The 23409-nt window shown below is 35.5% G+C and overlaps 4 protein-coding genes across 6 annotated transcripts; 2 read left to right on the top strand and 2 right to left on the bottom strand.

The window, feature by feature from the left end:
• The first annotated feature begins 2781 nt into the window (after positions 1 to 2781).
• LOC109005936 (probable 1-deoxy-D-xylulose-5-phosphate synthase, chloroplastic) lies at positions 2782 to 6962 on the top strand. The gene is made up of 10 exons (XM_018985034.2): positions 2782 to 3057; positions 3382 to 3510; positions 3614 to 3778; positions 3917 to 4067; positions 4437 to 4708; positions 4790 to 5063; positions 5404 to 5711; positions 5846 to 6127; positions 6221 to 6505; positions 6648 to 6962. Exons 1-10 carry the CDS (start codon positions 2914 to 2916, stop codon positions 6795 to 6797), a joined length of 2160 nt encoding a protein of 719 aa, XP_018840579.1. The 5' UTR covers positions 2782 to 2913; the 3' UTR covers positions 6798 to 6962.
• An 83-nt stretch (positions 6963 to 7045) lies between these two features.
• Positions 7046 to 10506, bottom strand: LOC109005781. Its single transcript, XM_018984828.2, has 4 exons — positions 10474 to 10506; positions 9035 to 9089; positions 8829 to 8924; positions 7046 to 7542 (listed from the first exon to the last, which is right to left on the bottom strand). Exons 1-4 carry the CDS (start codon positions 10504 to 10506, stop codon positions 7418 to 7420), a joined length of 309 nt encoding a protein of 102 aa, XP_018840373.1. The 3' UTR covers positions 7046 to 7417.
• Positions 10507 to 11372: 866 nt separating this feature from the next.
• Positions 11373 to 16375, top strand: LOC109005937. The gene is made up of 8 exons (XM_018985035.2): positions 11373 to 11735; positions 12704 to 13105; positions 13484 to 13604; positions 13912 to 14224; positions 14347 to 14419; positions 15032 to 15122; positions 15206 to 15285; positions 16003 to 16375. Exons 1-8 carry the CDS (start codon positions 11685 to 11687, stop codon positions 16132 to 16134), a joined length of 1263 nt encoding a protein of 420 aa, XP_018840580.1. The 5' UTR covers positions 11373 to 11684; the 3' UTR covers positions 16135 to 16375.
• Positions 16376 to 16799: 424 nt separating this feature from the next.
• On the bottom strand, positions 16800 to 23399 carry LOC109005938. 3 transcript variants are annotated; one of them, XM_035683411.1, is made up of 10 exons: positions 23286 to 23399; positions 23010 to 23150; positions 22116 to 22541; positions 21723 to 21779; positions 18661 to 20927; positions 18307 to 18576; positions 18139 to 18219; positions 17649 to 17760; positions 17491 to 17557; positions 16800 to 17169 (listed from the first exon to the last, which is right to left on the bottom strand). In XM_035683411.1, the coding sequence occupies exons 1-10, from the start codon at positions 23293 to 23295 to the stop codon at positions 17073 to 17075; spliced, it is 3528 nt and encodes a 1175-aa protein (XP_035539304.1). In that variant the 5' UTR covers positions 23296 to 23399; the 3' UTR covers positions 16800 to 17072. The 3 variants fall into 3 exon arrangements, with proteins under 3 accessions (XP_035539304.1, XP_018840581.1, XP_035539305.1); XM_018985036.2 differs by having other exon boundaries at positions 22116 to 22538; XM_035683412.1 differs by having other exon boundaries at positions 23355 to 23396.
• Between the last annotated feature and the right edge of the window lie 10 nt (positions 23400 to 23409).

Genomic DNA, 23409 nt, shown 5'->3' with positions numbered 1-23409 from the left:
GCTACCGTGGACGTCGAATTCGGAAGCGTGGTAGAATGTTATGATCCTACTAATTTAATATTTAATCAAGTTAGTATTTAATAGTATTTTAGCATTATCTCATTTCCTACTAACCAAACATGCCGCCTATTCAAGCATTTTGTCGCACAAGTGGAAGCCCCATTCATACTCGTCCCACGATGCCATTGCTTTTGAAGATGGCAAGGTTGTATTTACATTATTTTTGGATTTGCATGACATTTCAGCTCATCTCAACTCATCTCACTACTATTCATTACTATTCAGCAACTTTAACTCACAAATTTCATTACTATTCACAACTCTTCTCATTACTATTCACAATTCATCTCAAGTCATCTCAAGTCATCTCAACTCATTTTCGAATCCAAACGTCTCCAATTAACTCATCTCATTACTATTCACTTTAGCTGGCCAAATTAACTTATAAAAAAAAAAAATAACCAAAAACGAAAGTGCATATGATTTTGGAGACCCATTTTGCAAAATGCTAGTAGCACTCATTGAGAAAAAAAAAATTATTGTTTTGTCATTTCCTCATATCAAATAAAAGGAACTTGGGTTGTTGAAAATTGAAAGAAAAAAATAATTATATTTTTATTTTTAAGTATATGATCATTTAGAAAATAGGCTCTTTTTTGGAAATATAATCAATGGGTGAAGAGCCGAACTGTAGAAAATATGATCATTAAGGAGAAAAGATAGATTTTAAAAATATGACAACTAGAAAATAAGGAATAAAGAAAATTGTTAAAAATTAAAATTGAAATAGAAATGATTTACAGACCCGATGCAAACTCTGGAAGGGAAAAAAAAAAAAAGGAAAATGTTATTCTTCTCGTTGATTCTTCCTGCTGATATTTTTTCTTTATTTATTATTATTATTATTATTTAATGATTAAGTAAGTATTTTTTAATAATATTATGATTTTTTTTATCTTTTTAAAAATATTTAAAAGTGTTAAAAAATACATATAAAAAAATTTAAAAATAAAAATACAAAATAACTAGCGGGAGCCCCCAACCGGAGCTCCTAGCAGTGGGAGTAGCAATTATTTATCAGATTAAAAAAGCTTTGGACATAGATTTATTATTTATCAGATTAAAATCAATGGAGTTTATAAAAAATTAGAAAATATATAAGATTCATTTTATTAAATTTTTCTTAAAATTCAAAATTTAAATTTTATGATTTTCAACATATTAATAACTAATACGTAGAAAAGTAAATATTTTGTAAATTTTTGTTAAGTATAATTAGCATTTTTTTTTTCTATTCCAAAAAAGCTTTTCAATCTAATATATTATTAAGACAACTTATATGAGTTTATAAATTTTATTTTTGTCATATATTTTTATGAATTAAATATTTTTTTAATATTTGTAAAACTTTAAAATAGAAAAATTATCATATTAAATGCTAAATTCTTTTAATCACCTAAAAAAATATATAAGATTTACGTATCTTAAAAATACAAATACTATTTCCAAGTAAATTCGTGCTGCCCAAAATCTACCATTATTTAAGTCTTAGCACCCATGCATTCAAATAACAGAAGGTATAAAAATTAAATATATATATATATATATATATATATATATATATATATATATATATATATATGATTTTCATGCCATATCTATCTATCTATTTTGTGTCAATCTATTTTCTTATTTCGGATAACGTGGACCAATGAGAAATGACCCTGCAATTATACTCTTGAAACAAGAAAGGTTTAACAAGTGAAAAAAGACATAAAATTTTCGTCACATCTCATTTTATTATTATATATTTTTTTTAAATTCTACATAAAATATAATAAACAATTCAACTTTTTCAAATTCTAAAATAATAATAATATTAAAAAATAATATTTTAAACTTTTATCTAAAACCAAAAAGTAATATTTATTTTTTTGCCTTTTCTTATATGTATTTTTTGATACTTAAAAAAAATCATAATATTATAAAAAATACTTCATGAATTATTAACTAAAAAAATAAAAAATAAAAATAAAAAATCACATCAATAACTCCAAACGGTAAGAATAAACAGTAAGAGCATTTTTGTATTTATATATATGGGATGTGCTGCGCATCAGCCAAAAGTCACAGCACACTTTTCATAATTTTTATTTTTATTTTTATTTTTTTTTTCACCCCAGCACGTTAGGTGTGCTGGGGCTTCTTCACAGAGTAGTGTGAAGAAGATTTAGGCTTCGTTTGGTTACTAAACATCTCTCAACTCATTTTAACTCATCATTACAACTTTTTCAAATTCTAATATAAAATATAATAAACAATTCAACTTTTTTAAATTCTAAAATAATAATAATATTAAAAAATAATATTCTAACAATATTTTATCATCTCAACTTAACTCAACTCAATTCACTTCACTTCAATATCCAAACACAATCTTACTGTGTGAAGAAGATTTAGGCTACGTTTGATTTGTAAACTACTCTCAACTCATCATTACAACTTTTTCAAATCCCAACACAAAATATAATAAATAATTCAACTTTTTTAAATCTCAAAATAATAATAATATTAAAAAATAATATTTTATCAATATTTTATCATCTCAACTAAACTAAACTCAACTCACTTCAACATCCAAACTCACCCTTATTCTTATATGTATTCGGGTCTTTCTGAGGCCAATTTGGTCTTGCAAGTGGCAACGCACCGCGTTTCACTTCCACTCACTGTCTGTCAACCACAAATCGCCAGCACTTCTGTGTGGGGGGGGGACCACTAGGATGTATAAGACCTTTGAGAACGTGATTTGATACCACGTTTACTTTTCTGGGTTCTTCATGTTCTGAACTCCAGGCAGTGTCTTGAACTAGCTGTGTTCTTTTCTGTATTTTCGTTCTTGTTGTAGTTGCAATGGCTCTCTCTGCATTCTCATTTCCTGCCCATGTGAACTGGGCAACCGCTTCTGATGCTCTCAAGTCTTCTTCCTTCTCAAGTCACTTTTTAACCTGGGGGGGAACAAATCTGCTGTGCCCATCTCAGCACAAGCTCAATCAGGTATGAATTTATGTTTGTATGTTGTTTTTCGGTAAAGCATACTCACTACGTATATGGCAGAATACCCATGCTGCCGAACTGAGTTCGGAAAAATGGGTCTTGTTCATTTTGTGAAATAGTTGAGTTTTTCTTCTTGTTCTTCTTCTTTTAAGGTTGGTCAAACTGTAGTAATGTTTTGTGGGTAAGGTTATGATCTAGAAGAGCTCACCAGAATAAAATTTTCTCTCTCTTCCGTTCGATTTGATTTTGCTAATTTTTTTTCCAAGTTTTCAAAATAACATAAACTTGTTGAATGAAACCTTAATTTTTTCTCACTCGGTACAGGTCAGGAAAAGATCAGGTGGGGCGTGTGCCTCACTATCGGAGATGGGGGAGTATCATTCACAGAGACCACCGACGCCTCTCTTGGACACCATAAATTATCCAATCCACATGAAGAATCTATCAATAAAGGTATAACTTAAGCATACGTCTTCTATAATTTCGTTTCAAGAGGAACTTCCCATGCTAGTATAGAGTTTCTCTCTCCAAATCTTCATACGAAGCCTTCATGCAGGAGCTGAAACAACTTGCTGATGAAATCCGGTCCGATGTCATCTTTAATGTTTCCAAAACTGGAGGCCACCTAGGCTCGAGCCTGGGTGTTGTTGAGCTCACTGTGGCTCTCCATTACGTCTTTAATGCCCCTCAAGACAAGATATTATGGGATGTTGGTCATCAGGTCCTAATCTCACCTTCCTGGGGTTTATCTTTTGTTGTATAGCGTTTGTTTCTTGTGAGATTTGTCCTACTAGCAAAACATAAAAATATGAATAGGATAATTTTTTTCAATCTGAATGTATTTTCTATGGGTTTTCAGTCTTACCCACACAAGATCCTGACCGGGAGAAGAGATAAGATGCACACTATAAGGCAGACAAATGGGTTATCAGGGTTCACAAAGCGCTCAGAGAGTGAATTTGATTGCTTTGGCACCGGTCACAGCTCTACCACCATCTCAGCAGGACTTGGTAATTCTCTGCTCTGCTCCAATCAAGCTCTAAACTTCTTTTAACAATTGCATTTACTGCATAAGACCCATGATACGATGTGACAACAATTCTATGATTCTTCAAAAAGAAGGAAGGTGGCTTTGTTCATATGGTAATTAGTGATATGCTGATTGATTTACACACCTTCATTGAACACATTCAAACAATGCACATATTCTCCACAGAACATGCTAACTTTTGTCATAATATCAACCTAACCGTTCCTTGAAAATACAATTCAATTGATTGTCAATGGCTTATTAATCTCTCAATCTCAGTTGAGTTTCATGAAGCATAAAGTGTTGATTCTCTTTGTTGTTTAACCCTTGGATGTCATTGGGCAAACAGGCATGGCTGTAGGGAGGGATCTAAAGGGAAGGAAGAATAATGTAGTTGCTGTTATAGGTGATGGTGCCATGACGGCGGGGCAAGCTTATGAAGCCATGAACAACGCTGGGTACCTTGATTCTGACATGATTGTTATCCTCAATGACAATAAACAGGTTTCTTTACCTACGGCTACTCTAGATGGGCCCATACCACCTGTAGGAGCTTTGAGCAGTGCTCTCAGTAGGTTGCAATCTAACAGGCCCCTTAGAGAATTAAGAGAGGTTGCCAAGGTATGCAACAGAAGAAGAAAATATCAATTCTAAAATCTGATCGAAATTGAGATTCCTTCATTCTGACTGAGATTGTTGCAGGGAGTTACAAAACAAATTGGTGGTCCAATGCATGAACTGGCTGCTAAAGTTGATGAATATGCTCGTGGGATGATCAGTGGTTCTGGATCAACTCTATTTGAAGAGCTTGGATTATATTATATAGGTCCTGTTGATGGCCACAACATCGATGATCTTACTGCCATTCTCAAAGAGGTCAAAAGTACCAAAACAACAGGTCCAGTTCTGATTCATGTTGTCACTGAGAAAGGCCGGGGATACCCATATGCAGAGAAAGCAGCAGACAAGTATCATGGTAAATACAGAACACAAATCGATGTGTTGTGAATCAAAAACTATGAAAATGGGGGGGGTGTCTCTTGGTATTTTTCATGGGAATTATGTACACTGGGGATTTTCTTAGCACGAGTGCACAAATTTGTGAATTTGATTTCTTACCTGTTATAAAAAAAAGTCTTTGCAAACAGAAATATAAAGAGACTTTTAAAACACAGCTGTTTATTCCAAATAATATGCAAGCCAAATTGACATCCTTTAAAAGCCATGTAAAAGAGCTGTCATGAATATAGTCAGACGAGTGAGTTATGATTAATTTTTCTTGCTTAGTGATAAATATACTACATTTCTCTTTACAGGAGTGGCTAAATTTGATCCAGCAACTGGAAAGCAATTCAAAGCCAAGGCTCTTACACAGTCTTACACTACATACTTTGCAGAAGCTTTGATTGCAGAAGCAGAAGTGGACAAAGATATTGTTGCAATCCATGCTGCAATGGGAGGCGGAACAGGCATGAATCTTTTCCTTCGTCGTTTCCCAACAAGATGCTTTGATGTTGGGATAGCCGAACAGCATGCTGTTACTTTTGCTGCAGGTCTGGCCTGTGAGGGTCTTAAACCGTTCTGTGTAATTTACTCATCTTTCATGCAGAGGGCTTATGACCAGGCAAGCCTGGACACTTAAAACTTTCTCCTTATATTGCTCAGTTGAGAACTTGATATGATAATATTCTATAATTGTAAACTTGGAATGACTCCTGATTAGATAGTAAAAACTTCATGCTGTGGAATCCTATACAGGTAGTACATGATGTGGATCTGCAGAAGTTGCCAGTGAGATTTGCAATGGACAGAGCTGGATTGGTTGGAGCGGATGGTCCCACACATTGTGGGTCTTTTGATGTCACCTTCATGGCCTGCCTCCCCAATATGGTGGTCATGGCTCCTTCTGACGAGGCAGAGCTGTTTCACATGGTTGCGACTGCTGCAGCAATAGATGACCGGCCCAGTTGTTTTCGCTACCCAAGGGGGAATGGGATTGGTGTTCAGCTACCGCCGGGGAATAAAGGCATTCCTATTGAGGTACTTTCAACCGAGTCTTTTGCTGTCTCGATAGTGAAGAAATACCTCAATGCACATTTAAACAGATTTGAAATGTTGGCACTTTTCTAATAGGTTGGAAAAGGCAAAACACTGATAGAAGGGGAGAGAGTGGCCCTCTTGGGCTATGGAACAGTAGTTCAGAGCTGTTTGGCTGCGGCATCTTTAGTGCGATCCCATGGCTTAAGGCTAACAGTTGCAGACGCACGCTTTTGCAAGCCATTGGATCATGCCCTTATACGCAGCCTTGCAAAATCACACGAGGTCTTGATTACAGTTGAAGAAGGATCAATTGGAGGATTTGGGTCTCATGTTGCTCAGTTCATGGCCCTTGATGGCCTTCTTGACGGAAAACTAAAGGTATGAATTTAAACTAATTTGTAGAACTCTGCCATGATTAAAATTAGATAGGAACACCAAAGTTATGATATTTCTATTGGCTCACTAGTGATGGACTCAGTTTCTGATAACTGAATTTGTGCTCTAAATAACACCTTTGCAGTGGAGACCTCTGGTTCTGCCTGATCGGTACATTGACCATGGATCGCCTGCTGACCAATTGGCTGAAGCTGGCCTCACACCATCGCATATTGCAGCAACAGTATTCAACATACTTGGACAAACAAGAGAGGCGCTGGAGATCATGTCATAAGAAAACTTATGAGGTGATCCAGCAGCTCGCTTTTCCAAAAATGTACAAATTAAAGCAACCCCAATTTATCATTCTTTGATAGTATTGTCATCATATAAATGTAAGTTAGCCAAGCCCATACAAAGAACAAAATTGAATATCTTACAAGAAAACAAGGTTTAAATATTTATGCGTCTCATGCACATGATCAAGTGACACGTGTTGAAAGGCTATTGATGTTGATATGAGGTAACGATTTACTAATATAATAAGGGGGGAAAGGAGTGATTTGATCACTTTCAAAAGTTGGAGTAAAAAACTTGAAAGTACATATTAAAAGCACATGAACTGATATTGGCTGTAATGTGGGCCTGAAATTGAAGCAAATAACAAACTTCGTAGGCCTTAATACTACTAAGGCTACTTCAGAACTTTCCGTATCATGGTGATAGTTGAAGCACTGGTGATCAACCAACAAAATTTGAAGCCATACAGACCAGTGAGTTCTATTTTGTGAACTGATGCATTGCTCCTCAAAACAACAAAATTCATGGTTCTCTGAAACAAAGTTTCCATACCAACATCCCACTAGACCATCAAAGAAATAAACCATACAGGAAGCAAATTGCAGCGACGTAGAGCTAGGAATCTTTTCTTGCTTGTGTATCATGATTTCTCCAAGGATTGAGAGCTTCTCTGATTGCCTGAGATTCTGGTGAAGTCTCCCAAGCCCGTTTCTCTGACTCCAGAACGGTCACTTTGTCATCTACACAATAACAAAACGATAAGGAGGCATAGAAGTCGATGACTGAGTGGGACAGGTGCTCTTTACAGAAGGGTTCATGGAAGGAAAAATTAGATGACACCAAACAATATATCAGAACAGTAAGGATAAAACTTAGCTCGCTTTTCTGAGAAGAGGCAGTCGGGACAGTCAGAAAATCTTAGTCGATCGGCTAAGATAATAAACCTTTTCATGACTATGAACTAGTGCGATGTCCTATCCAGTTTCTTTTACTTCAGCCAATGAGACCATCTAGCTTAAAGTCCAGACCTAAGGTTTAGTGGAAATGATTCTTGTTATCACAACAAGCTCCACTAATCATTCAAATCTATGGATTTGCATTAAACAACCAAAATGTAATCTACACTTGGTAAGTATACATTCAAACTCTAATTTGGCAAGATTCAAAATACTAATTAGCAAAACAGGCGAAGCCTGCACTGATGCCAACATGGTGTTGGGATTTTTTTTTTGATAGGTAATCAAGAAGTTTTATTCATAGGTAATCAAGAAATAGGCAAAGCCCAACATGGTGTTGGGAATTAAGTATGATCCATTGATTTAGCAACATCAATCCATCCCATACAAGTGTTATAAAAAATAAGCTATCACCATATGATGAATGCTAGCAATTAAACTACTCTGAATTTGGAAATAAAGCACATCGATCCGTCCCTACAAGTGGCTCATATTTACCGTACCATTCTTGTCAAAGGGTCAAGTATCCAGGAATTAATTCATTATTCCTCTCCTCAAAACCATATTTCTAAAGAATTGGATGCAAAAATATTTTTGGATGTAAATCAATGCATAACGAACAGGAAATTAAGCAGATTTTCTTGATCAAGCAGGATATGTGTAAGACTGAATAATTTACATCTGCAGCCAACTTTCACATGATCCTTTCAAATTCAAACAAAATTCGTATCTCAAGAAAAAAAGAGTTGATAGTTCCATAACACATGAAGAAACACCCATTATCAGAAAGCTTAGGCACCGTTTGGTCAGCATTCAAAAAATAAATTGCTTCTCAAAAAATTATATACGTCTAAAAAGATCACTGATAAAACTCAACCCCTTTTCTCCCTTTTACCGTGAATCAATAGTCAAGGCAAGAAAAACCAAAAAGATTGCTTAGCCTAATAATTTGTTCCCAATTTGAACAAATCCCATTTAAAGTCATACAATGATGTTCATAGACGAGAAAGAAAACAAAAGGGTAAGATTTCAAACGATGGATAATAAGCAAAAAAGGAGGGTTCTCACACAGAAGCCAGTTTTGATCATAAAAAACTCCATGGAAGCTCCGACCAAAGCTGATACTACCGAAATCTTCAGGTACCAATCCAGAAACTTCATTTTCACTGCAAACAAGGAAAAAAATTATTTTGAAACTCAAAATTAGCACAGCCCCTCCACAGTTCTAGTCGGGAATCGATAAAATGTGAGGATAAAAATGAAAAAAAAAAAAAACCTTTTTGTGCGAATCGGGAGGGAGTTGCGGCTGCCAATGGAGGTCGCTGCGAAAACTGAAGAGGCTAAGGACTCTAGGAACACTTACGGCTTCGTAGTCTGTGCTGTAGCTTGTACGTTGTAGTTCGTAGAAGTTGCCTACGTACGTCACGTCGTTTTAATAAGAAAAATGAATTATGATTATGAGCTACATACGAGTGGACGACGTTGAGAATTGTGCGAATTGTCCGGTTAAGATGAGAAGTGATACAGTCAAAAGAAGATTATGAAAAAGTAAGAATGATTTTATTTATTTTGCATCTCACATTATCTTCTTAATATAATTTAATTTAAAAGTTAAATTTTAAAATTTAAATCTTACAAATTTAATTATATTATATAAATAGTATATGGTATAAAGACCTATTATTAAGAAATTAATCTATAAATTAACATGATTTAATACGATACGTTATATTATAAAATTATTTTTATTATAAAATATATCTAGTATACTATACGAAATCACGTCAATTTATAAATTTACTTTTATAAAATCTCTTTATAACTAAATCATTTCTCTTAAAATAATTCATTTGCACATGGATATATAATCTAGATAAAGTCCGGGTGTGATTAAATTCCATTTGTCAATAATAGCATCTTAGTGCTGTCAAATTGGCTAAACTTAGGATTGAGATTCTTTTTAATTCTTTATTCATATTAAATGATTTGATTTTAAAGAAAAAAAAAACCACAATTGAAATCATATCCTTGTTTAAGGTACGTTTGGAATTAAAACTCATCTCAACTCATTATTACAATTTTTTCAAATTTCAATATAAAATATAATAAATAATTCAACTTTTTCAAATCTCAAAATAATAATAATAATAATAAATAATATTCTAATAATATTTTATTATCTCAACTCAACTCATTTCAACATCCAAACGCAACCTAAATCTTCTATGATATGAAGTAGCCTAAATGATTGCTGCTTATAAGCACTAGAAAACATGACTTTGTAATATGAGAAATGATATTTATAGTTTTAAAATATGTAAATTATATACATTTTTTTTTATAAATATAAATAAATATGAGATTTATATAAAATAATTATTTTTTTAATAATAGATTTAATTTTTTTCTTTTAAATAAGAGTACACAAAACTTGCATACTGTAGAATTATATATTGCATTTTATTCATGCAATATATATAATTAACCTACCTATTTATCCATCTATTAGGAAAGCCATAACACTTAAAAAAAGAGAGAACAATGATGAGTGAGGTCTCTCTCCTTCCTTCACGATGGGTCTCGTTCATCTTTAGTTAGGTTATTTCATAATGAAATTTTAGTTAGAGATCATTCTCTACTCTCTACTCTCTACTCTCTAGAGACAACCACCCTCCCAATACTTTTTTTCTTTGACCACATAATTTGTTGACTCACATCTAAGAGTGCGTAAGGGCCATGCATCGACATTGCATGTGCGACTCCATACGACAATGCTAACAACATATATCATCTATTTTCTCTACTATTTTTTTATTTTTTTATTTATAAGAAATGATATTTACAATTATAAAATATACAAATAATGTATATATTTAAAAAAAATGTGAGATCCACATTAAAAAATTAACTTTTTAAAAGTGGGCATTACTCTTTTTTTAAAAAAATACGCAACGCTTCCACAATATATGACTGTATCTAACACTATTCTTATTGACTCTCTACAATAAAAAAAAATCAAAATGCATTCACAATATCATCAAGAGCGATGTTTACTATCCAACACAATAATATCACATGTACATCTATTTATTGTTGGAAATTAAAACATATAATAATATATCATTGTTAGTTTTTAAATGGTAATGTTAGATACAATTTTAGAGTATGTAAATTTTATGCATTATTTAAAAAAAAAAATATAGCATCTATATTTAAAAAATAATTTTTTCGTATAGATTATAGATTTATCTATTTTTTTTAAAATAAGTATGTGAGACTTATACAGATTTAAATTACAAATATTATTTATTTTTTAAAACTCAAATCAATCAAATAGAATAAAATTCAAATAAATTTGAAATTAATAATATTTTATAAAATAGATTTATCCATATGATTCTTTGTTATAAATTTATAAGTAGTACACTGGCGGAGAAAAAACAAGAGTCCAATATTATAATATATGTTTTAGTTCGGCAAACCCTCTTATTTTATTATTATTATTATTATTTAATAATCGAGACTCAAAACGTAAAGAAGAAAAAGGTTGACACGTTGAGGCTGGAGACAGCGAGTAGCGAGGTGATAAAAAAAAAGAAGGGGAGCGTGAGGCCAAGCAGTAGCAATGGGCAGTGACAGCTACAAGTGGGCACAATGCGGCAAATATACGATAACTTCGTGATGGCCTGCAGACACAGCTTCAGATCATCTTCCACGCGACCCCGACCCGGCCGGACCCTCATCCCCTTTCTTTCTCAGTCTCATCTTTCTCACCCATCATCCAATAGTCAGAAATAATTACTTAGAAAGAAAATTCTACAAGCATCTTTCCAACTCTTTCCCTATTAATTCCACTTCCAAGTTTGTAACTTTTTAACTTACTGGTCCGTTTCAAGTTCTGTGGGGGTGGGGGGGTTTGAACAATAATGCAAGCGGCTGAAGCTGCCTCCACTGCAGTTGCAGAAACTTCTCCTCAGGTTGGTTCTTGTAGTCTTCTCTTCCTTGTCTCTCTTTTTATATTGGACGTGGCTATGTATATGGGTGTGCATGTGTAATTTTTGCTTTGGGAGCGTTTCTAGTGGCGTGGAGCTTCTAGGAGTCATGGGGTGCTCTGTCTCTCTGTTTAATTGGTCTTCAAGAACTGGAGACCCATATTTACAGCTCTTGGTGAGCGTATGCAAGTTTTTAGATTTTTGGTTTGTGATAGAAAAACCTCCAATCTCATCTTCAGATTACCCGTTAGGTGATTATGGCTTCTATAATGTGGGGTGTTCAATAGATATTATCCGGCATAGCCAGAACAATCATAGAGCTATACAGGAAATAGCTAGGAAATCTCATTATCCTAGATAGATCCAAATTTTTTTTATTTGATTCTAAACAAAAATCTGTGATCCTAGACTATGTGAAATGCCCTTCAAGGCCAAGCTCTGGTGTTCGAAAACAGTAATCTTGGAACTGGAAGCCCAAGTTTTATTCCAGAAGCACTCGAAGTTAGGTTGGCAATGTATTCGCTTTGTATATGGAACTTTGCAAATTTAAGAAAAGTAGTTTTAAACAGGCCCTTTATTCTCACCCAGTGGGCTATAGTGGCACTTGTAATTTAAAATCTGAACTCACCCAACGTTTTATTACCAAATAATGAATAAATGTTGTTTTCTTTTCTCGTAATGGTGTCTCTCCTTTTTGTTATATTGCAAAACAACCTGAAAAATGAAAACTAGTTTAAGAGGAACCGGAGACACTAGGGGCAGTGAAGTATCCCAATTACCCATGACCATGGACCGTTACACAAAATAGATGTGCCCAGTTTGATAGGATTTTCCATCACAATACTCTTTCCAAATATGAACTGGTATGATCTATATGCGTATGAAAATTTTTCTGGATGCTTACAGAGAAAATGACATAAGAGTATTATAATTCACATGTTTCTTACATGCAGATTGATATTGAAATAAACAAAGGAGTTTCAGATCCAGGACCAAGCGGGAGGCGTCCAGATATTTCACTTCAAATACCCCCTAAGCCCATAGTTTTCAGCAATAGCCAAAGTGGAAAGGGTTTACTTCAGTCTCAAGGTTCCTCTAAAGGTACTTCATCACCAGGAGGCTTCTTGCGGGGTTTAAGCTTCAAGAAGAAGGGAACTGGACCTGATGGCGAGAGAAGTTTCCTCCTTAATTCAGAACCAAAGACAACTCCTGAAAGTCCTATTATTGTCAACCTCAAGTCTGCATTTTCGTGGAAAAGATGTACCTCTCTTCCTGTAACACCTGCATCAAACTTATCTCCTTCTGTTACCACACCTGCTTCAGCAAGGGCATTTAATGAACGGCAAAATGCACGTGTGAGTTATCATTCATTATGCAATTCTTTCTGATTGATGAGCTCTCAAGATCAAGTTTTACGCACATCTGGAGCTATAAAAGGAAGATCAATATAGAGAACGGATAGCTTGGCCACACAATGGTTGATGATTTAACAACATGGCAACACTACACTACCATCACGCTGATATGTTCCCTGGATGAAAGTGCATTTTAGATCTAAATTTACCAAAAAAATTGGAAATTCTTTTGCAACATGGTTGAAACATACTTCCTTATGCTCTTCACTATTTTTAAAGGGTAGCTGCTTCTAATTTTAAGGTCAATATTCTGTTTTTGGAGACCGCCTAGTTATACAATTGTTGATGTATAAGTGGGTTATTGTCGATTTTGTGCAGAAAGCAGCTGCTCAAACTATGGTTTCAAGGTCTCTGTCTGTGCCTGGCCAAAACATTGTCATTGTAAGATCGGTATCATTCGCTATCCACAATGAGCATGTCCCAACAGATCCTAGTGATGGTATGTTGTAAAAGATGTACTCTATTCACGCAGTTACTTATTTATGCTGTGCACCTCATAGATTCACAGACAGTATGACTTCTGCCGTCATTCAGTGTTAGAGTCAAATCATCTACTTGGTTTCAGTTTTCAGATGTCAGTTTTTTGGATGATCATTGTGGTTCCATGTTTTATGTTATGAAAAGCTGCGTATTCCACAAGATTTTTCTGTACACGTGTGCTTGATCTTAACATTCGGCTTTTAATGTGCATTAACTCCCCTTTTACATTATTTAACTTTTCAAAGTCCATTCCTGGGCATATACAGATCAAACAACTTGCGTTCCTGTGGAAGGCAATGATGAAGAGATTCCTGAAGAGGAAGCAGTGTGCAGAATCTGTCTTGATGTATGTGAAGAAGGAAACACACTTAAAATGGAATGCAGTTGCAAAGGTGCGCTCAGACTTGTGCATGAAGAATGTGCAGTTAAGTGGTTTAGCACTAAAGGAAACAAGACTTGTGAAGTATGTGGGCAAGAGGTTCAGAATTTACCTGTCACTTTGCTTCGTATGCCTACATCCCTTCAAAGGAATTCCAGGCAGGAGCATGGCCAACAGAATTTGCATTCACAAACGATAAGGTTTTTTTAGAGAGAAAGAGTTTCCCTGCTAGGCAACTAATATTTTCTTTAGCATAAATCTGGCCTTCCTTTATTTTCTTTAGCTAATTTTTTATGTCTAACTTAATTCTTGATTTTGGCAGTGCCTGGCAGGATTTTGTAGTGCTTGTCTTGATCAGCACAATATGCTATTTTTTCTTTCTTGAGCAGCTACTGGTAGGTCATTATGCTAGGAGATTAAACCAAAATATTGGTGATTTTTTTGGCGAGTAAGAATAAAACTTTATTGATAACAAATAGGCATAGCCCAAGTACACAGTTGGTATACACGGAATACACCTAGCAACCACAATGCACTAGAGATGGATACAAGCAAATTATGAAAAACTAGCCCCATTACAATCAATGACAGAAGTCCATTACAAAATATTGTTGTTTCCATTGGCTTCTGCATCATTTGGATGATGTGAATATGATACAATCTAATTTAGGTCAACGTGATGCCCAAAAACTTTGTTTCTGTCACCAGACTCTGCAAGGCAGGGTGCATGTTCTGTCCTGAGATTTGACACACATAGTTCATTATGCCTATTTTAAGATATCTGTTTACTTGATAAAGAAACATAATCAGCTCCAAAATCAGGCTTTTTTTTGGGGGGGGGGGAGTTGGCAAGATTCAGAATTCAGACAAAATCAGCATCCATGAAGATGTACACAGATTGTAAAAAGGAATAGAAGTGGTTCTAGTCACCGTTATTATTTTTTTTTTCCATGATATATTCTGTCATAATAGGCACAGTAATTTTAATCCCGTGCCTTATATTGTAGATTCATGATTTGAAGACTCAAGCTATCGTGATTGCAGCACCATTTGCTTTTACCCTGGGCCTTTTATCATCTATTTTTGCGGTCATCCTTGGTACAGTTCACCTCAGAAGTCATATATTACTAGTTTCTTTTTGAGCTATGGTTTTCTTAGTTTCTGCTTCTATTGACTTGCAGCAATCAAGGAGTATATATGGACTTACACGGCCCTCGAGTTTGCACTTGTGGCCATCATCGTCCACCTTTTCTACACTTTGGTGAGCAACACTTTCCAATTTAGATTTCAGCCATGATATGCGGTTACTATCTTTGTGAATGTGCTTCATGATTTTCTCCTGTATTCTTTCCTCTTCTTGGAAAGTACCAAACTTCTTGTGAATTCGCATATAAAGAAATAACTTGTGTTACCCTAATTGGAAAAACTATGAAATTGGGTGGTGTGTGGCATTGCTCTGAAATTTAGATGATGGTGGTGGTTCTAGAAAACCCTTGGCAAGTTATCAAATCCTCCATATAATTCTGCTTTTGAAGTTTAATCCGTTAAATTGGTGAATTTAACGCAGGTGATCATTCTGTACAATCCCACTGCTAACTTTTCTTTAGAAAATTCAGGCTGTCAATCGGGCCAAAGCAAACATATAAAATTGCCTGCAGTTATGCTACCTCTACTTCTAAACTTAAGGAAGGTGATATAAACTGTTTCATATGGTGGTTGGAAAATATCTCTAAGATGCAAATGTGCTGCAAAGGAAGAATCAAGAGCTTCTTTGGGTGATCACAACATAAGAAAATGGGATTGACTCAGATGTTATATCCCTTTTCAGCGTGAATCTTTGTTATCCCTGAATAATTTGTCATTTTATCTTTAAATGAATACAGTCTAATACGTACAAAAAATCATAATAATAAATAAATAAAGAGTAAAGATAGGCCATGTTTTCTTGGTGACTAAACCTCTTAAAACTTTGTTGCAGCTCCATTTGAAGGCCATTTATGCGATCCTGGTTGCTTCAGTTTTAGGTTTTGCCATAGCCATGACTCTCAACTCCATGTATATTCACTACTTTTCTTGGCGAGCTCAGGTTGCTCCCAACACCCCAGTATGATCAGAAAAAGAGTTGGAAGACACTGCATCTTTTCTGCTGCTTGCTAGCTTCTACCAAACCATTGGTGTACGAATTCTTTTTTTTCTTTGTTAAACCGTTACCCAAACACACGATTGTCTTGTTATTTTAGAATTATCCAGCACGTGCCTACGAAAATATCACATTTTTCTTTTCTTGAATTCGAAAAATGCTATTTTTATTCAGAAATTGCTATCCCGACCACACTCCACGCGTTGATGAAGCATATTTTAAAGGGTTACTGTTACGATCCCACATTGACTAAGTATGAGATTGGTTGGTGGTTTATAAGCTTTTATATACCATTCTCTTGTAAGCCAATTTTTAAATGTGAATTTTACCTAGTGAGTTTATAACAAATGATATCAAAACCACCCTCCATGCATGCCAGTCCATGTTGGCACGATTGCAATCGTGTGGCATGGGAGTGATGCCGACATGTTAGTGTTCATCCTAGACTAAAAAAGACCTAGCTTACAGCCAGCCTTACATACAAAGCCAGTTGAAATATGCAATGAAATTACAAACCCAAACCCAACTCTACTGGCGTGGGACGTAGATCATATATTGATATTTCAGCCATATAGAATGTTTAAAAGGAATAAGATGCTTATCGTAATTCCAATACCCAATATTTGGTAAAACAAGCAGTACTTCCTCCAATTCCGACAGTATTATTAATTTCCATCAGAAAATCTTATACAACGAACACACCCTAAAAGAAATCAGACGAGATAAAAGACAAAAGGTATAATAAATAGATTACATGAGAGGCCCAGGGTTGGAACCATTCATAATACCATGTACAGATCATTGTGTGATGTAAAGATCAATAGGCAGGCAGGCAGCTACCAAAATCGCCCAAACGCACAAGAGAATCAGAAGGAAAATCATAGGGGAACAAATAAATAAAATGAATCTTATTTGTGTTTAGTCACAGGAAGGAACTGATTGTCGTCCTTTCTAATCCATATCGTAGAACGTGTTCTTTTAACCTTATCTGCAAAGAGGCGATGCCTGCTAGCAGGAAATGAAGTGTGTTAAAAAAAAAAAAAAAAAAAAACATTAAATAATCACATAAATATCATAATCAATGAAATAATACGATTTTATCATCCATTACTTGCATTCTTCAGCCAATAGAAAAGACATGCAGAATTTTGGTTCTTAATAAAAGATGCTAGAAATTATTTAGAAACCCCGGCATGCACCTTTTAGGCACAGACAAGTTCATGGCTACACCATCCTTTTACCTTTGATAAAAAAACATTCATTTATGCAGGAATCATTTACTTCATACATCATATAGGCAATGGCTTTAACAAAAATAGAACCAACCTTTCATACTCCAACCTCTGAGTGACTATACCATTCAATAACAACTCTGAACTGTAAACTGCTGCCCCTGCAAATATAAAGCAATGTTGTCCGATCCTAGTGAAGTTTGTGCATTAAATGGCCTATTTAGAGACTACTAATGCGAATTTGGTGCTTACCTTTTTCAAGGAAAGGTGCACAGATTGCATAATCTTCTTCACAAGATAGAACCAACAAATCCTCTGGAATGTAATCCTCTTTCAGAGTAGATCTGCCAGTTCTCTCCACCGCCTGAAGAGCATTTGACACGAAATCATTAACAAAACAATGATTTAAGAAAATAATATATATCTTATGCATCTGTGGATCAATTTAAAGTTGATGCAAGCACTGACAATTAGCTGCTCAAATTAAAATGGAGAAAATTGAAAAGATATACAGGATCTATATCTACGGGCAAGAGCTATTTAATTCCAGAAAAAGGGAAAGAAATAAAGAGAAAGAACCCCATTTCGAAGAAGAAACTATTCAATATCTTAATAATCAGCAAATGAACTAGTAGAATCTTTCCAGTCATGACCATGGAAGTGATCAAACCAAGTACAACACATTACTGGTATTATACGAAGACAAACATATGAATCATATTTAAACTGCAAAACTCTGTACCTGGCCCTGAACAGCTTTAACCAAGTTTGAAATGATTTCTTTACCAGGCTTTGTATTTGGGGTAATCAAAACTCTTCGACCCTATTGAGATGTACCAATAAAGAATGGAGAAAAATGAATCAGTAGCCAATGCATCTTGTTAAACCAGCATAAACGGGAAAAAAATACCTTCAGAAGTGGATGCTGGGATGCACGTGCCAATGAAAGTGGCATGCTAAAGGCAAATTCCTTTTCCTTCTTGGCATCCCTCAATATGTAGTTTTTCTCATCAATGAAACAGCTAGCTTGTCCACAGCTCTCAAGCCATAAATGTGTCACTACTGGTTTTCCAGAAGCAATAGCCTCCAACATATTCCTTGTTCGCACAAATTGATCTGCTATGAAGTGTGTGGCATCTGTAATAGAAGATGCAATGGAGACTCCTAGTCGAGCCAGAATCTGTGAAACAAGGACACCGGACAATATATAGTTTAAATCAGTTTGCGTGTTGCTAAAAAAGAGACTGATGAAATCACGAACTACCTTCTTCTGCTGCTTCATTATATCCTCATCCAAGTGGTGGCTGTACAAGACTCGAACAGCACTCATATCTCTCCTCTTCCTTGAATCTTTTGAGACAGCAGCAGGTTCAGGCCCTGCAGCACTTAAGCTACGGATTTCTTTCAGAAGGCTAAGTCTTGATAGGTTCCCCTTGCATGACAGTTTGAAGTATTCATCACCCATACAAACAGGTGATGCAGCATTCTCAGATGTCTTACAGTTAACTGGAGTAGGAGTAGTACATGCTGAAGCAGATGGTTTACATTTCTCTCTTGGTGATTCTTCCAACCTAGCATTTGGCTTTCCAGTATATGAGGGGCAACTTGCATCAGTATTTCTGTCAAAGCGCTTATCGACCTTTGCCCCAATTAGATCTTTAGATGTAATCTTACCATCCATATCACCAGACTTACCATAGATAGAGGCATTGCCTGATCGTGTTTTCCTCTTCATGTTTGAATTAAAAGGGCTTTCAGCATCACCCCTTGACCTTTTGCGCTTGGATACAGATTTCCCAATGTATTTTGGCCGAGCAGATGGTTGAAGTGCACCATCTAAGTTATCATATCCATTTTCCTGACCAGACAAATTTCGATGAGATCTTCTCCTGGGATGGCTCAATGCATCAATTTTAGAATCATTGTTATTAGCTATCAACTTTGGAGCCAATTGCTTACGTTGACTTGTTTTTGTGCTGTTAACTTCTCCAGATTTATTAAAACCCATCATAGATGATTTTTCCTTCAACACTTTAGAAGGCAGGATGGCTGTACTACTATTGCTTTTCTCTACTAGGGTACGTACCTCCATCAGAGAGTTCGTCTCTTCCCTATGGTCACCAGATGCATTCTCAGCCTTTTTCACTTGATTTACACTCAATGACTGTCTAGTTCGATGAGCAACAGGTGTACAAGTACCAGGGAAGCTAACCCCATTGGCTGTATGGGACTCTTCAGCAATCGAGTTTCCCCTCGAGTTTGTTCTGGCTAGTTCAGTTCCACTCTGCTTCCTGACATTATCAAAATGTTTCTCCAACGAAATTGACAATTCTTTACTTAATTTGGCACTCATGCTCTTAGATTTCTTTTGTGAAGCAACCCCTATATCAGAAAGGCTTACCCTCTTACGACAAGAGGTTTTCTTTGAATGAATTACACTGCCTGTTCCTACAAGAGAACCTCTGCAAGGATCCTTTGCGTATTTCTCAATGCCTTGATGGGCATCATTAGCATCATGGTTAGCTATGCCCCCGATGCCCTCACCATGGAACAAGGCTTCCATAGCTTCAGCAGCCATTTGTGTATCAAAAGCTGCATCTAACATTTCTGGCACACCTGTCTTGGTGAAATTAGCATCCATCTGTTCTCCACAGGGATTGTCATTAGACCGTTCATCCAACTCACTAACAAGATTTTTTTTCAATTTCATTTCTTGCACTGTATTTTCATTCACTTTTGGTCTCTGGGAGATTAATTTTGAATCCGAATGAGCTAAACCCATTCTTTTATTACTGAAATCTAAATGCTCTTCATGGCCTCTATAATCATCTAGTCCGCTTCCTTTAGGCTTCCGGGGTTGGGTAAAAGATCTTCTCCCCTGGCCTCCAGTATCAAAGAATTTTTCTTTCATTCTGCAGAAGATATCTCCCCCACCTTCATCCTCACGGCTATCATCCCAGTCAAAAATCCCTGCTTCTTCAAGCATGTTTCTATCATTGGCTTTCTTGGCAAAACTTTGTGGGCCCCTTGCAATTGGGACGGAATTTGATTTTCCCTTAGTTTTCTTTCTATGGTCAGCTTGTTCAAAGTCCCTGAAATTGTCTTTCAGGAACCTGTCCACAAAATCCAGTGCATTGGCCTGCGAAAACTCTGCAGGTTCTTGAGAGTCCACATAACTTAATCCTGCCAATCCATCATCACAAGAAGGCAACTGAGGTAACCCTTCTCGTTCAACATCATTGCTGTTATGAGGAAGTCCTCTGTAATCATCATGTGAATCCTCAGTGAAAAGTTTTCTAGCGGTTCTACTACCAACCCTATACATCTTTTCATCATTTAATCCCTTTATTTTTCTGTAGCATTGTCCAACATCATGATCCTGAGCTACTTCTTCCCCAACTTCCCAAGACCGATTCTTACTTGAAACATAAAAGGATCCCTTGTTGATTCCCTCTAAAGCAGTGTGAATTTCCAGAGCAGATGCCCGCAATGATGCTACACGCACTGAAGTAAACCCCGAACGTAGAGGTCCTGAGAGAAATAGGGAAACAAATAAGAAATCAAACACTGGATTGACACTGCAGCTCGAATCAGATATCTATTTATCCAGATCAAATAGTACATATTCCAAACTTCCCTCAAGTGGCATGAAGACACACCATCTACAATTGTCGGCATAAGAAAACGATAAAAGGGTAGATTCCAGCTTTGAAAAATAAAGTTGTTTTGAGTTTTGAGAAAAGGGAGCATAGTAGTCTTAATAAATCAGCATTCATCTCCGCATAACCAATTGAAATGACGACAATAGTAAATAAAAGTTAAAAGTAACATGAAGACTGGCAGTACATAAAACATGACAAGCAAACAACAGTAAACTAATACGACAACCAAAAATATAAAACTCAGAAGCACAATTATTGTTATTGATGGCATAATGCCGATTTCTATTGCAGAAACGCATAGCTTGATTACTTGTGAAACAAATAAGGAAATTAACATACACATAAAGATGATCATGATATTCCACTTATCCAAAAAAAAAAGAGAAGATGACAAAATGATTAACGAGACTTGAAACAAAATTTGATAATCTTAATTCTTAAGGCATCCAATTCTGAGACATTGAAAGCAGTAAGAAGCACATGATGACAAAATGATTAATGAACATCAAAAACTGGCAATCCATTTGGATGTGATGACGTCACCTGAAACAATCAATCTTGCCAGCCGTTTATTTAAAGTAGCAAAAAGTGCTATTTCTAGGAGTCTTGCATACATACGAAAGTTTTTTAATATGCAGTGCAGTTTGCAGAAAAAAATACGTACCAGCTTTTGGTTTGTGGCTGCCTTCAACCACATGTGTTGCAGTTGGAAGATGGGTTTCTGATACACAATGAAACACAAATGTTTTTTTTATGTCACAACAAATGGCAAATATTAATTTTCAAGTCCAGTAATAACTACATCACACGATTTGGAAGAGGCAAAGGAAAGTTTTACTTGAACTGCAGTGCTTTTGCTCATTAATATGATTTGAAAACACACACACATGCAAAACATATAACCATACCAAAACTTTATTTGATGAATATCATATAATCCTATAATCATACCAAAAGTGATCTTCAGGAAAATTATCAAAAGAAGGTATTCCAAAAACTAACTCAGAACCAGTCAAACGCTTGCCCATACTTGTCAAATTTTCTAGTGAAGACTCACCTGCACTATGCTCTTTATATGGTAAAGGATCAAGTCGCTCCACGAATCCCTTATTACTATTATCGTGAAGAGAAGTGTAAATCTTCTCGCTATCCACTGACTGACCATTGCCACTTCTTACTGATTCATCATCAGATTGCTCATCATCGTTGCCAAGAACTTCAGTTTCTTCTGTTCCTTCACCTTCAATATCACTGGCAACTTGAGTATCGAAATCATCTAATATCTGGGTGCCCATATCTTCAATACAATCTGGATCATCCAACACTTGGGTTTCTCCACCAATATTCAATACTTGGGTTTCCCCCGCTAGATTCACTTCTTGGGTTTCAAATGCATCTTCAATGGGAACAGTATCGTCGAAAGACAAAGTGCTTCGGAGATATTTTAACTCATCAGCATCCTCAGCTTCGAATTTTTCATCTACTTTTCCATATAAAAAGGTTATCGCTAACAATGTTTTCCTTACTAATTATAAATAATGAAGTTTTCATATTTATAAAAACTGGAATAGAGGGAAAAAAGAAGAAGACCAGGATAGGATATGATACCTCAATAGTAATCATATCATATTATAGATATGAAAACTCGAGTCTTTGAAAACTTTATAGGCATTGAATCATTATAAGAAAAATACTAAAGAAACAATGTATGTAGGTAACTTGGAAAAACAATCACCAGTCAAAAAAAGAAACCATTGCCGTGTCACCTTGGTATTATTTTCTCTGATTAATCATAACCGGCTTGAAAATTTTCATAATAACAACTGTAGTCTGATAAGCCAATTGCCTTCCTAGATTATTCTTTCATATAATTAGATAAAATATTAAAGTTTAACTCTTTATAAAAATCACCCTAACACAAGTAACAGAAATAGAGATTAAAAACCAGTACCAGAAAATGAAGGAGGTGAAAATTGGCTGTCAAGGACCTGGGTCTGGATATCGGGAGTATTGATATTTGGCTCCGTCTTGATTGGTTTAATTTCACCATCATTCTTCCCAAGCGAAACCATTTCTGAATCATTCAATTCACCTGGAAAAAAAAAAAAAAGCCAAATGTTGTTAAAACCCAAACAAAGAAACGAACCTTGTTTTTCCATAGGACAACGTAATGCCAATAATAAAAATTTGAGACTAGAGTTGAAAAAACACAAAGTTCGGGAGTTACTGAAGATCATCGAGAACAAGGGAGATCAACGGGAAAAAAGGAGAATGAAGATCGAATGGGAAAACATACTCGAGAGAGTTGCTAGGGTTTAGGAGTGGAGGGAAAGCAAGGGGAGTATTTTGGA

The sequence above is a fragment of the Juglans regia genome, chromosome 12, assembly GCF_001411555.2.
Source record: "Juglans regia cultivar Chandler chromosome 12, Walnut 2.0, whole genome shotgun sequence".
Lineage (NCBI taxonomy): Eukaryota > Viridiplantae > Streptophyta > Magnoliopsida > Fagales > Juglandaceae > Juglans > Juglans regia.
The sequence above is the reverse complement of the archived record's forward strand: the minus strand, read 5'-3'. Positions and strand labels throughout refer to the sequence as shown.

Bases quoted from the DNA above. Each gene is read 5' to 3' on its own strand.
- LOC109005936 (XM_018985034.2), top strand. From the start codon at position 2,914: ATGGCTCTCTCTGCATTCTCATTTCCTGCCCATGTGAACTGGGCAACC. The intron at 5,712-5,845 runs GCAAGCCTGGAC...AATCCTATACAG, and splicing joins TGCAGAGGGCTTATGACCAG to GTAGTACATGATGTGGATCT. The intron at 6,506-6,647 runs GTATGAATTTAA...ACACCTTTGCAG, and splicing joins TTCTTGACGGAAAACTAAAG to TGGAGACCTCTGGTTCTGCC.
- LOC109005781 (XM_018984828.2), bottom strand. From the start codon at position 10,506: ATGTCGATGCATGGCCCTTACGCACTCTTAGAT. The intron at 9,090-10,473 runs GTGAGTCAACAA...TAGCCTCTTCAG, and splicing joins GCCCTTACGCACTCTTAGAT to TTTTCGCAGCGACCTCCATT. The intron at 8,925-9,034 runs GTTTTTTTTTTT...CCTTGTTTGCAG, and splicing joins CTCCCGATTCGCACAAAAAG to TGAAAATGAAGTTTCTGGAT.
- LOC109005937 (XM_018985035.2), top strand. From the start codon at position 11,685: ATGCAAGCGGCTGAAGCTGCCTCCACTGCAGTTGCAGAAACTTCTCCT. The intron at 13,106-13,483 runs GTGAGTTATCAT...GATTTTGTGCAG, and splicing joins ATGAACGGCAAAATGCACGT to AAAGCAGCTGCTCAAACTAT. The intron at 14,420-15,031 runs GTAGGTCATTAT...CTTATATTGTAG, and splicing joins TCTTTCTTGAGCAGCTACTG to ATTCATGATTTGAAGACTCA.
- LOC109005938 (XM_035683411.1), bottom strand. The intron at 20,928-21,722 runs GTACGTATTTTT...TATTTCTCTCAG, and splicing joins CAGCCACAAACCAAAAGCTG to GACCTCTACGTTCGGGGTTT. The intron at 18,220-18,306 runs GTATTTTTTTCC...ACATCTCAATAG, and splicing joins CCCAGCATCCACTTCTGAAG to GGTCGAAGAGTTTTGATTAC.